The sequence below is a fragment of the Lepisosteus oculatus genome, chromosome 7, assembly GCF_040954835.1.
Source record: "Lepisosteus oculatus isolate fLepOcu1 chromosome 7, fLepOcu1.hap2, whole genome shotgun sequence".
Classification (NCBI taxonomy): domain Eukaryota; kingdom Metazoa; phylum Chordata; class Actinopteri; order Semionotiformes; family Lepisosteidae; genus Lepisosteus; species Lepisosteus oculatus.
In genome coordinates, this window is record NC_090702.1 from 42,226,766 (window position 1) to 42,241,496 (window position 14,731).

A 14,731-nucleotide genomic window follows, 5' to 3' on the forward strand; every position below is an offset into this window, starting at 1 on the left:
TAAACTAATTGTCTCAACATTCAAATTACAGTTCAATACATTTAGTTACAAGAAATTAGATTTTTTTAATAATGATTTGCTTTCATTGTATGTTATTAAGCTTGCATTAATCCCTTATGAATGGCATACTAGCATTGAATACATAACAAATGTATATTATAATTTTTGCTCTCTACTTATTACATTATGCAATAAGAGAAAACTAGTATACGATCTGTACATATAGCTTTTTGGCATACACTATATAAGTTATTTATAATACAGACTTATAGTACATTTGTGTTTTGCAGAAAGTAAAAACACTAACAGATGACTTATAATGAAAAAATCTCTTGCAGTTTTAGGAATATGCTACACTAACTCAAGAAACTGAATCTTTTTTTTGCACAAAGAAAATTCGAAGGGACCTGATACAGGTACTAAAAATAGTCACAGGCATTGACAAAGTCAAGAGTTCTTGATGTAAAAAACGAACAAGAGGACTCAGTGGAAATTATGAAGCAGTAAATTTAAAACTGAGAAAAGGACCCAAATGTTTGTTATAGTATGGAATCAGTAACCCAGCCATATTGTTGGAGTCAAGACCCTAACTTCTTTCAAAACTGTCTAGGTGTAGGCTTGGATCAATTAACTACTACTGTAACTACCAAAGAAGCTCAGAGAGCATAACAGCTCACTCTTGTTTGTACCCTTTCTTATGTTGCTAAAAAACAATATATAATCTATAAAGTCTATTTAAATTATTTTTATGGAAGTGACATTAGTGTTTTACAGTGTAAAGCAATATTTTATTTTAAAAGCTTTGTTATAGTCTTCCTTCAAAGCCGTTTTATAACTGAACAGCTTTGTTTCTGTTCAAACTTTATACTTGAATAGCTAATTTTTAGAAACATTTTAAACAAAACAACATGAAAAATATTAAAGAAATTCAATTAAATTATTTTTTAGAGCTATGAAAGACACATTCTGGGAAAACACACATAAACATGATGGAAAAGAATTGATTATATAACCTAAACTGAAAATGGCTTGTGTTTTAAAGGGAAAGGGAGTTTGATAAGGGACAGCCTAAGGCAAAAGTGATAAATTTCAGTCTTATGTGAGCCATGCTATCCAAAAACAAGTTAATATAATAAAGGCAATTTCAGAAATCTTGTTAATCACTTGCATGTGCTTTCTAACATACTGTAGCTAAAGTATGGCTGCAAAAAATTAATGTAACACAAGTACTCAAGTACAACTATGCACAAAGACTACATTAGACAGCTAGCACAGTCACTACTGAGAACAGATAAACTGTACACACTTTTATGTAGACAAAGAACAATGGTTGGCTTGGGTTTATTTTCTATTGGGTGGTGTAAGTATCTGTAATTTAAATCCATTCTACAAATAAAATAAAAGAATAATCAGAACAAAACATTTACAATGAAAAAACAGCTACAGTGTAAGTTGCACCACACGCTATACTGTAGTTATATGAAGTTCTTGCTTCTATATACCAAGTTACTGTCTATAAATGCCAGTCTCTGCCATGATGTAAATTACAGAGCACTAAGTCATACAAAACAGCAGGCCCTAGGAGTTTAACAAATCTAAGCATTACATGTTAATGCAAATGCTGGGATACGCAAGGATGAAAAAACAAGAACACAACTTCATAAAACACACTTTCCCAATATAAAAGTGAAGTTTATTCCACACTGAAGGTTTTAGATCAAGTCCTCAAGGGCCACAGTCCAGCAGGTTTTATAGGCCTCTTTAAATCTCCTGCTGCTTGAGAGCCAGGAAAATGCTTCAGCTTGTCCAATTAAGCAAATAATGATTTGGACTGGATAACTGAGAGCTCAGGTGGACCAAAAATCAGAAACCTTCTCGCCCGACAGGACTGGAGTTCGATACTGCTGTTTAGATGCTGCTGTCTTTGGTAAGCTTAAATAAGAATTTTGATATGCATTTCCCTAGGGAATATAATTACTGACAATTTAATCACTTGCTTATCGTTTCATCTAGAATACAATAACTATAATTTTTATGGATTAATTCAAATTCAAATATGCTGTAAACTTTGCAGTGATAATCTATTTCAAGAATTAGATGTAGTTGAGAAGCCTGCTTCCTGTTTTTTAATGAAATTAACAAGACATGATGCATCTGTTTGTATTTTCAACACAAATGGAATGTGAATAAATTATATTTTGGGTTTGTACTGAACAGTGTAGATGTGTTTCCTGAGCTAGAATGATTAAGATATGTTTAATAGGATTTCAATGTGCAAAAGATTCCTTATAACAGCCTCATACAATTCATGATTGAAGCTGATGCTTCTGTACATAGGTATAATGTGTTTGCATGATTTGCTTTAACATTTTCAAATCATCTCTTACCTAATGTATACATATATTAATTTTCTAACAAGACAGGATATAATGCTGCTAGCATATCAGAGTATAGATTCCTTTAATGAAATTCTAAACTGCTGTTAGACATCTGTCTTTGATAGCTATATCTTGAAAGACTCTTTTTTCTCAGCTCTAAGCTGAGAATGGGAAACTTAAATGAAACACGATGCAGTTCAGCATTGCTAAATTGTAAATGTAAATAATATCACCAAAATGAAATTTACTGAACTACAGATGGATGTTACAAATATAGTAAATTATATTAGTTTAAACCATTTAGTAAATAAAAACCACATTTCAAATATAAGCCCTAAACCATTAAGCCACACGTGGGCTGTAACACGTAGCAAACTACAGCATGCAGCTGTAGCAGTTGCAAACATGTATACAAATTTAATCATTTCATACTTTATTCTTTAGCCCTAACTGATACTCAAAGGGGTTATGATAACAAATTAAATATTAAAATTCAGAGGAGAATAAAAATCCTATATTTTCAACACTGAAGTGTTCATATACAGTAGCATTGTATGTTTTGCCATTACTTTAAAAGAATGACAAGAACAAGGAGCAAAAGAACATCTACTGTACTTTTTAAATACTTACTTTTGAAATCTGTAGAAGATATTAAATTGCTGATTTAATATCTGTGGCCTTACAGTGTTTGATTTGGAGAGACAAATAGGAGCAAATGCATTACAGCTCTCAGAACTCGAATTTATCACAGATGTAGCCAATGTCCTAGTCTTGGTCATAGTGTCTCAGCAGTGTTCCTTCCACATTATTTCTAGTTTTGGCGGATGTCACCACTGTGAATCTCAAAGTAAAAAGATCTGCTAAAAAAAAAAAAGCTGATTAAACTGAATGCTCCGGAGATGTAAGATTTTTTATACAGTTTTTATACACAGCTGTTAATACAGGATGTAGCGCTCGACTCACCCACACCACTCCATTCACAGCAGAGAGCAGACAGCAGTTGCAGAGGAGATGATTTTTTGCCTCAAAGTAACAGTTCAAAACGGCTGGTCTGAAAACGCATACAAGAGAAGGTGTTTCCTTTTAACATTTTATATTAAAAAAAAAACATAGCATTAAACCTCCCCCCCCCCTTGCTCATTTTCAATGGATGCTGTTCACTATTGCAGCTGAAGTGTGAGCCAATGAATGTAGTGTATGTGAAGCCGACTTCCGTTTTGGTGGTTGAGTGATGTATTTCTTCAAAAAAGACCGTGAGACATGTCGCAGCAAATTGCTGCAATACCCAGCAAGATGAATTTCCTTTCTTTATATCCAAATGACAGACACTTATATCCTCTTTAGAGCAGTGCTGTTAAGAACAATAAGCAGTTAAAAAGACACCAATAACACAACTGAGGAAACACATTTTAAAGAATTTGACAGGGAAGACATTGGTGTAAACCTTGGCTGTTTCTGAAAGCTTCCTCTCGAAGTGATTTACTGTAAAAATGGCAAGTGCACTGAAATAAGCAGACAGAGATGCATCCCAATATGTCACTAGTCCTGTTCCATTAATCCTTTGAGAGTCTTGTATTTGTGAACACACAAAAAAAAACATAACAAAGGAAAATACAATGTAAGAACAAAAACTCTTCCCCCACCACACAAAGCCCCCCTTTATTCCCTTTATTCCCCCCATCATCCTCAGTGGTAACCCTCCCTCAGAATTTCCCATCAAGGACACACAAACTGAAATTAGATAGTTGCAAGAAAAGCCCCTTGTAATTAGGCTTTGCAGGTCTGCAAGCTCCCACTGGCCCCCATCTAGCACCATGGATCAGAGCAGTGAAGCACTCCCTATGAGCTCCATACAATATCAGGACAGGCCAGGATCCAGAAATGCCTGGGGACGGAAATACAGAAACTCCCAATGCAGCACCAGCGTCTTTTTTAGTTCCAGCCAGAAGAGCCAACTGGATCCGTTTCTGCCAGTGCAAGAGGCCAAGATTAGAGTCATCATCCAACAAACGTACTAGGTGGAAAGAGGGAATATCGCTTAGTATTTTCTTAAAATAAATGTTGAAATGATATACGGTATGTGCATTTAATGACAAAATATAGAAAAAAAAAAGAGACATCTATAACTGAATTTTAAACTGAATATCCAAAAGTGATTGCATGCACCAATACTAATTCTTAAATAAAGGCAGGAATGAAACAACTTAAATTTGGCAGGTAGCTGGATTTCAATACATGGATGGTTTCATGATGTACCCGTCTTATATATAATTTCTTATTAATATGTTATGAAAAAGGGCAGCACAGTGGCTCAATGGTTATCACTGCTGCCTTGTAGCACTGGAGCCCTGGGTTTGATTCCAGACCTGGGGTGCTGTTTGTGTTGATGTTCTCCCCGTGTTCATGTGGGTTCCCTCCAGGTGCTCTGGTTTCCTCACACAGTCCAAAGACATACTGATAGGTCAATTGGCTTCTGGGAAAATGGGTCCTGGTGTGAATGTGTGTGTTTGTATCTGTGTGTCTGCCTGCGATGGACTGGTGTCCTGTCCAGAGTGTACCCTGTCTTGCTCCCATTACTTGCTGGAATAGGTGCTTACTCCCTTGTGACCATGAATTGGGTGAAACAGTTAGAATATCGATGGATGAATGTTATAAAAGAAAAGCAAATAATAATCTTCCTATCAATAGCCATTTTCAATGACCGCAGAGAATATTTTTTTTCTTTAACTCTTTCCTGTGATATTCAAGAATGTCTGTGAGAATTAATTTATCCACTGTGCTTTGTCCAATATAAGATCAAAGAGAAACACAGTAAAGTACTAATAAGTTAAAACAAGTTAATATAAATTTAAGATCTTTTGACACCACGCATAATGAACACTTAGCCTCTGAGACATAATAAACCCAGGAGAGAACCAAGAATTCACAATGGGCAGATATTCTTTTTTTATGAAATGTGATGAAAACAAAACTATACAGTATAAGTTATTAGAAATGTGATTAAATATGTAAATAAAAATTAAATAACAATCACTATAATACTACTACAAAAACCACTGCCATGACAATATTGATATTACTTTTACTAATAAAGTATTAGCACTTAAATATGATTTCATTTGGAATTGATCTGCTCATTCAGCCAGGTTAGGTTTAACACAATATAGCAGATTAAAGTAGCAATCAGGTCTTCAGTTCAACCTCAGACTGTTTTATTCAGTTTAGAAAAAATATACAGGGCCTGTGATTTTGATCTGAAACTACATTTGCTATGCCGTAATTGTTTGATACTTTACAAATTCAACATTAGGACATGACTGCAGCAAATATAAGCTGTTTAATTTATAAAATTGAAACAATTAAAAAATCTATTAGCCTGATTGTTTTATTCTGTTAACTGTCCAGAACAAAGACACATGAAGGCAGAATGATTTTATTGGGAATAAATATGCAAATACTCATGTTAAATGGTAAAAACCTAAGATAATTCTAGTCATCAACAGCATAAAACTGTTTATAGCTTGATGCACCAATTGCTACAGCCTGATGATCAGATTCTTTCAAGGTATGTACACGCATTCAGTGACTGTAACAGCCTTATAAAACAGCATCTCGTGAGAGAGAACACAGACAATATAATGTGTATTACTGGAAGAATTCCAATGAATAGAATTCCCCTCATTCTTCATTGATGGTTGCAGCAATTATATCAACTACTGAAACTGTATTCTCGCAAAGTTGCTATTATCAGCAAAACTAAAAGCATTGCAGTATTTCTTATACGGTTCAGGAAGGTTTTAAAACACTACTTGTACACACATTAACAAGCCATGATTTTACGTATTCCTGATCACATACTAACAGCTTATTAAGGTGTTTTGTTGTTTCTTAGCCACAAGTGATTTTCTGCTCTTCTCTTTCTGTTAATTGATTGTGCACAGAGCCACAGTCATGCCTGCAGTCATGTGACCAACTGGGAGCTGCACTTCCTGTGAAAGTAGCTGAAGTGTCATTCAGTTACACCAGAACCTGGGGCTCAAGAACCCACTGCTGCTAGTCACCTAGTGCTTACTGAACTTTACTTTTTAACTGATCTTCATTTTCTGATTATTCTTGTGAATTGAATTTAAATAAAACATTTTAAGAAACACTTCTCATATGGACAGTATATGATAGGAAACCTCTTTTTTAACATTATTGTACCTTAGCTGGTATTATCATATCATATACATTTATTTAACAAAATGATCTGACAGTAAAAATCCTCATGTGGTTAAATACATGTCAGCACGTAGATCGAGTAACTGTAAAGAATACTTTCTGGTAGTGGCACCACTTTGAGCAGCAACAATTTCAACTAGATGTTTTCTGCAAGTGTTTATTAGTCTCTCAATATTTATCTGTCTATCCTTACAGAGCTGTTTCAGGTCAGTGACAATTGAGGGTTTCATTGCACCAACAGCTGGCTTCAGGTCCTGCCATAATATTTCAGTTGGGCTTTGATCCAGAATTTGACTTGGCCAATCTAAAATGCAAATATTTTTCATTTTCTGCCATTCTCTCCACTAGATTTTTCATCCATATTCACCAGTAGATGATTTCTGCTGACCTCCTGTAGTGCTGTTACAGTGCCTGTTTTTTAGCATCACTCTGCTAGAATTACAATGTTCCCACTTGGTCAGCCACTAGGATAACATAGTCTGAATGATCATTTCAATGCTGATGATACTCAAATCTACATGCACATCCCATACTAAATGTGACACTGAAGTAGCTGTCTCTGCACTCTCTAAATGCATTTCTGACATAAAAATCTAGATGACTCAAAATGTCCTTCATTTAAACTGTGACAAAATTGAAGTTATGCTTCATGGCACCTTCCATTAACTACAAGATGTAAAGCCAATGCAGTAGTCCTATCAGTGGATGACACTGTACTTACATTTCAAACTAAATTGAAGAACTTAGTGATATTTGATCCATGCTTGATGCTTGACCAACATGTGCTAATGATATAGCCAGCAGCCATATCATCCTTCAGCTCACAACTGGCAAACCACTGTAGCTAAGCAGGTGTGAGCCTGGCCAGTACCTGGATGGGAAAAAAAAGGCGCTGTGTTTTGGATGACATGTAAAACCAAGGTCCTGACTCTCTGTGGTCATTAAAGTTCCCGGTGATACCCCAGTGTCCTGGCCAAATTTCCCATCGGCCTTTACCAATCATGGCCTCCTAATATTCCCCGTCCATGAATTGGATTCATCACTCTGTTCTTCTCCCCACTGATAGCTGATGCGTGGTGAGTGTTCTGGCGCACTATGGCTGCTGTTGCATTATCTAGGTGGATGCTGCACATTGGTGGTGGTGGAGGGGAGTCCCCATTACCTGTAAAGCGCTTTGGGTGAAGTGTCCAGAAAAGTGCTATATAAGTGTAAGGAATTGTTATTAAATATTGTAAAAACAACATTCTTCCATTTCAGAAATATTAACAAGACTTATGTTGTTTATGACTGCAGCTAAAAAAAGCTGGCTAACAAATTTGTCTTCTCTAGAATAGATTATCACAACACCCTACCCTACTTGGGTAACTAAATCCTCATTAAACAAACTGCAGTATGTCCAGAATTTGGCAGTCTTGACCAGGTCACGTGAAAGTGATCACCTAACATTTGTTCTGGGGTCCCTGCACTGGTTTCCTATCAGGTTTTGTGTCAACCTCAAAATCCTCATGCTCACTGATAAGGCTCTACATGGCCTGACACCAGAGTACTGTCTGACTTATTGTCTTCCTAATCTTTATGGTGAAACCAGACTCTAAAATGTTTCCGACACCTTTATGGGATGGGCTGCCTAAATTCAGTGTTCACTTGTTACCCAATTATTTAGCCACCTGATTATACTGTAAGTATACCCTTAATTATGCTAAGTAAACGTACACCCTTAATTATGCTAAGTAAACTAAAGGTTCATTTATTATTTCACATACAAATATTCAAAATGATTCATTTTCTCGACTTCATAGAACTCTGTATCTGAACTCATTAAATTGGTCAATACATATCCATTTGGTTAATCAGGAAACGGATTGATTTGAATCAATCAAGGGTATCAAGATATGAAATTGTAGTTCCTATAATTATATTGAAAGTTCATAAACTTTTTTGGCACTGCATCTTCCTAAAAAAAATAATTCCATATAAGATAATTCAGCTTTGAACTACATCAGATCTTTTCTTGAGGGATCCTACAGAATCTATTCCTTCAAATAACTGGTTAATTTGCTCCACATACCCACAACTCTTTCAGTAAAGATGTACTTTCTTTTACTTTTCTTTTATAAGCTTCTTTTTCTGAGCTCAAATAAACTTAAACGTTTCCCTGTCACTGCCTTTTAGGATTTTTTAAACTTGGAACAAATCATTACCAAGTCTTCTCTCTTCATACAGACAGAATTATTATCTGTCAGTATAAGTCATACCTTTCAAGCAAAGAATAACCTTAGTCCTCTTACTAGAGCACCATGTAGTTTTTATTAGCTTTTATTACTGAATGTGGTTTTAATTTTCACACTTTTATGAACATAGTCAGTCATTTTGTTCTCTACATTGCATTAATGTGGATACAGATGAGTTAAAATCAATACCCTAGTTCTCTTCAGAAGCTGCTTCTAGTCCAGTATAATCAATTTGATATCACACAGGTTTTCTAATTACACTGCAGTTCTAAATGTCGACGTAAAACAGGAAGCCTTGTGATCCTTGTGGGACTGCCATAATTACTTCTCCCTTTTTTTGGATTCTTCTCTTATTGCTACTGCATGGTCCCCTAATCCTTGGACACAGTACTGTGTCCATGCAAATTTAAAACCGAGGTGAAGATGTTAATAGAGGACTTCAACAAAATCCTTCTGCAAATCAAAATTTATCATCTCAAGGGCTCTGCTGGTGACCTCTCTGGCTAATAGTATCTCAAAGAAACATAAAAGGTCAGTAGGAACATTTTTCGAAAATTCATGCTGCCACCTGGAATATAGTTATATTACACTGCACTATGCACATTATCATGTGATATTCCAGTTTAGTTCTTAACAGTGATTATAACATTAAATAAATCAAAGGCAAATCTGTCTGTTAATCTCTGGTCTAAATTTGTTACCTTTCTGGGGGAAAAAACATTATTATTATTAGAATTTTTCAGTGAGACTTCCATTTTCATGAATCCCTTTATTGTCGTATATGCATTATGGAAGATAAAAATAGTGCATACTACTCTTTACAACCTCATAATCTTTAAAAGTCATCCAGGATTAGTTCAGCCAAGGAGTGACCACCGCGGAAATTCCAGGGCTGTGCAAACCGCCTGCAGGCAACGCTGACCTTTACAACACCATCCAGTCATACAGCGATCACAGTGTCCTTTAATTGGTGGAGACATGCAGTCCTGGAATTCCGTAAGCATACAAACATTGGAATGGGTGATGTTCAACAACTCTATAAGGTAATGTTCATGACCTAATCATCCTGATGCGCCATTTTATGGGGCATCTGAATTTCTTTTGGAAAAAAAGCAATTTTGTTTCATGTGAAGCAGTTCATTTGAAAAGAAGAGAATGCCTAAATGACATCATGCTGACATTTGAGAAACTTAAATGAAGTTAAAAAAGTAGTATGTAATCTGCCATATACATAGTTGATTCTTTTTACAGAAATCAGAGAAGTGCCCCCATATTTATTAAGAACCATATGTACTGTACGGTGCATCTGAAGAACAATCAACATGGTGTATTTCTTTTTTTGTTTGGACGCTAGTCAGAAAATTACCATGAATACTGATCTGATTATCACAAACACTGTTTCAAAATTGCCTGTTCTATTCCTGATTCCCAATATCTGATTCAAACTGAAGCTCTTGCTAAAGAAAATAATGGTACTCATTTATTATTTAGTTTCAGGTCAACTGCTCAATTTCAGCATATAAGCATCATAAGGGTTTTTGTTTTGCCTGACAACTCTTTCACGGCAAGGTCACAGTAGTCTTTAAGTTCAAGGTTTTTGTAAAACATTCAATTTTAAATTTTTATGACTGAATGAAAAAGATTCTGCCCTCACAGACTTCAGCATCTTCACGTGTTGTTAAAACAGATAGAGAAATCATGTTTGACAGTAGTTTTGCACCTACAGTAGCTCCAACATTTATCCACTGAATACAGTATATCAAATCTATAGAATCAGGCAAAAAGCAGAAATGTAACTGTATAACATATTGATCAAAACAAGGTAATATACAAATATAAATAATAATGATAATAGTTTGATGCCATTTAACTGAAGTTAATAAAATACAGAATTGTTATTAAGGAATACATCTGTTTAATTGATTTAATTAATAAGCATTTTATGAGTTTCTGAAAAAAAGCAGTACCTAAAATTTACCTGTGTTGTTTTTGGAGTGTTTGGAAATATAAATTAATGTTAAATCCTCTTATCCAGCTATTATTTTTTACACAAGATTACATTCATCTTATATTCAGAATGAAAATTAGCCATAATGAAACACTTATTTTTCCACATTGCACAAAGCTTCACATTCTGCCCAACAGAACTGAATGCAAAAAGAAAATGAATGGCTGAGAGGAGAGTTGGAAATGTAATTTTTAGGGACCACTTAAATACCCTGTTTTCAACAGCCATGCAAATTAAATGTAAACTTCCAGCAGCTCTGACACTACTGCAGTAGTTTCTCCTGCTGTTCCCAAATTGCACAGGCCTATGAAACAGAAAACAAAGAAAAGTGTAAAAAATGCATGGAATCAAAATTATTCCTGTAACAGAAAGAAATTTAGTTTGTACTATACTGATACATGTGCAAGTGTTTTATATTAGAGGGGCATTGGCCACAGATAAAATATTATTTCTTTTTTTTTAACAAGTGAGCAAACAGTTTTATCAATCATTTGGGTATTATTGTTTCTTTGGATAGCAACATACTCAGCAAAAGTAATGTGATTTCTTTAGAAAAAAAAGCCAGGGACACATTGTATCTGAGTTGCGTTAAAATGGACAAAAATGAGTTGGTTAAGCATCCTTTTTGATTGATTTTTAAGAAGACAATACTTTAAGTAACACAAGAACAACAATAAGTACAACAATACCCTGCTTGGGTAATGACGATTGCCTGGTTGCTATTGACATGTTTCATGATAGCCTTTCTGTGAAAGACAAGAAAGGCTAGAAAATAAGATGTTCTGCTTCAACAATCAGCAGACTTTTCCAGAGAAACCAGGAAACTTGCTCTGTGATGGAAGATCCTGGATTGACTGAGGGTCACCACATTATCTTTGGACCATAACATCTGTCTGCTTTATCTGTGTAACCATTGGCAGACTGCAAATTCCAGGTTGTAGCCTAGGAGATTCCAAAAAGGAAATCCTTGCATCAGTAGAATGACTGTGTAGGGAAAACCGGTTCAGGGACGCCAAATATGTAATCATAGTGGCTCTCTGAAGGCACCAGTTCTGTAGGGTTTGGGCATTTACTGAGACAATTATTAATTGTAGCAGTAAATCACAAAGTTGATTCTTTTGGTGGCTTTAGAATCCAACCATGCGATATAACTCAAACAACGCACACACACAGGTACTAATACACGAGGATACATTTATTAATACATAGAATATGCATATAAACCTAACAGATCTTATCGAGAGGGTTATCAGAATACAAAAGGTATATTCGGTCAGTTACAAAGAGTTATACATATCGAGAGGACATACGTTCAGTATATCATTCATTAAGACCGTTTCATAAATGAACTTGGTTATAACTTCTACATTAGATACTCAAACAAGTACATAACTCTTAGGAATTAAATTGATATCAACTGGTTTGGATAACAATTGAATTCTCGAGCTGTAATGCATTGAAGTTGAATACTCATCCAATCTCTGGGGATTCAGATCTCCTGCGGACTCAAAGAAACAGTTGCAGGCTGTTGCTGTCCAATCCGCGCTCTCTGGCTCCGTGCCAGGCTGTGCTGTGCGGCTTGCGACGGTGCGCTGCTGATGCTCATTGTTGGCTTTAACTAGCAAAGTTTGTCCACAGGAGAAAAGATGACTGTGGGTCCCAGCAAGTCAGGAAGAGGACCGGTTCGTTCCTGATGAAGAGCTAGTTCTGAATAGTGATTCAGCTTTCCACAGTTCCGACCTGTTCACGAGGCCTGCTGCTGGTTACTCTCTGGCAACCTCCACTCTAGACTCTTAGAACAAAGGAAAGTTCTGGCACTCGGACACACTGGCCGTTCCGTGGTTGTCCGGGCTGAGTCTCAGGATGGTCAGGAGGCGCGCTGCGAGAATGTCCTGCCCTTGGGAGCCCTCTGCTCCTGGGCCGTCCTGCCCTTTAGAATCTTAAAAAATCTTGTTGAATCTGAATCTGAATCTGAATCTCAATCTCCCAGGCTCTCTGTGTTGCCTGTTTTTACCTGGAGGAACTTTAGCTCATTGATTGGCTGAAGTTCCATGGGCATCAGAGTCCCACGTGGGTTACTCGGCCCTACCAGTCCCTGATTGGTTGATCAAGGTGAGATATGAGTCACTTAGTCCTGACACTTAGGAATGCAATCCAGATGTCCAACTCGCACTCCCTATCCTCCCTAGGATGACCATTGATCATGATAGCCAGGCTTAGCTAAGTCCCCCTTTGGGAGCTGTTTTCAAAAGAAAACATCTTGCATGAATGGTTTCTCTGTGGCTGCACCACAGAGATGAACAGAGAAATGGGGCCTCATTTGGGAAGCTCAGAAACACTTAATTCTGCATTATTATTAAGCCTCGCCGCTACAACTGCAAGCTTGCTGTCTGCATGGAACTGATGTGCATGCAACTGGTGGGTTAGTACCTTTGGTGCAGATTGAGGAAAACCTAACTGTTTTCCTCAGTGTAACCCTTACTAAAAACAAACTGTTCAGTGATGCAATGTCCTTGAGCCAGTTTTCTGGTATTTTATCCTAGTTTGGAATTTTCAGCTTTCCACAGGACAATGCAATACCTAGTACAAAGTACTAGGATTTATAATGATAATGCATCAGGTAAACAATATGAAGGTCTGAGCATGGCCAGAGTTGTCTTCTGGCTTGATTCCAGTAGAATATCTGTTGGACCCACTAACTAATGCCAGTGATGGGAAATAATCATGGATGATCATCCTTCCCAAATTGACTGCAGCTGTCCATGTTATGTGCATGTCCAGGTTAAGTGCAGTATCTTCTTTGCCCTTTATAATGTACATCCAGCCCCTCATATTCTCAATGAGCTCTGGCATCTTGTGATTTACAAAGCACTGGCAGGCATTTGACTCTCCTAACACACTGGTCATGTAATCTCCCTTCCATACTGAAAACGTATCATGATTCTGTAATCTGTGCTTTTGCTCACATTTTCTGATTTTATTTAATACCTATATTAAAAATATTTTATTAAATCCATTGTCAATGAATTCTGCTTTCCTTTCAAGCATCATTACATGCACAGTATGAAATATCTCTATTTTTTTTCATTTTTACATTTTTTCTCCTAATTAGTTGGAAAAGATTCACAAAAAGTACTGATCACTAATTTGTTTGAGATATTTTTAACAATTTGTGTTTTAGATATTTAAATAAATTGCGGTTACCCTAAAGTAGTCTTCTAGTTTTCAAGGAATTGCCCTAAAATTCAGTGTGAAGTATTGCTTTAAAGGATGTCCTCTGTGAATGACATAACCCAGCAGCGATAGCAGTGCTGAAGAAATCTGAGTGACCCAGAAAAAAGTGAATATATCTGATATTTATAGATATGGAGATAATGATGATGCCCTGTATGGGAGATGTCTAGATCCCAAAGGTTAAAACATTTTTTTAATATATAAAGCAGAAGGCAATACTAAGAAATCATTATTCCTTTCTCAGAATCTAAAAGCCCATTTTTTAAAAAAGAGAATGCTGTATTATTTTTTTTCCCTTTAAGTGAAGCTAAGTATGATCATTATTAAGGGTAGGCACTCTGCCTTTTTTGAGGACCCAGTGGTTAATTATGTGCTATCACTTGTCACGAACAGGCTTAGTCTATGTTTCAACCAGAGCTCTGTGTGTCATGTAAAACAACACAGGCAGGAGATGATACAGATGTGCTGTAATTGGCTTGAGACTGTTTTTGAAAAAGAGTGCACAAATGTAACCGTAGTTTAGGTTCACCACAGTTCTTATAATGTACAAATCTAGTGCGGTTATCCTTTAATACAAAAATCTAGAAACTGTTTCTCAGTTTTTCAAAATCTGAAAATCAACATAATCACCATCAAAGTCACAATCAGAAATCAACATG

General features: G+C 36.1%; 1 protein-coding gene across 1 annotated transcript in view; it reads right to left on the reverse strand.

The window, feature by feature from the left end:
* The window catches only part of celf2 (cugbp, Elav-like family member 2), a 205,137-nt gene extending 201,656 nt beyond the window's left edge, over positions 1-3,481 (reverse strand). The window contains exon 1 of the mRNA XM_015352322.2: positions 3,342-3,481. Within this exon, the coding sequence (XP_015207808.1) occupies positions 3,342-3,355 (14 nt within the window). The 5' untranslated portion in view covers positions 3,356-3,481. The remainder of the gene's footprint in view (positions 1-3,341) is intronic.
* Between the last annotated feature and the right edge of the window lie 11,250 nt (positions 3,482-14,731).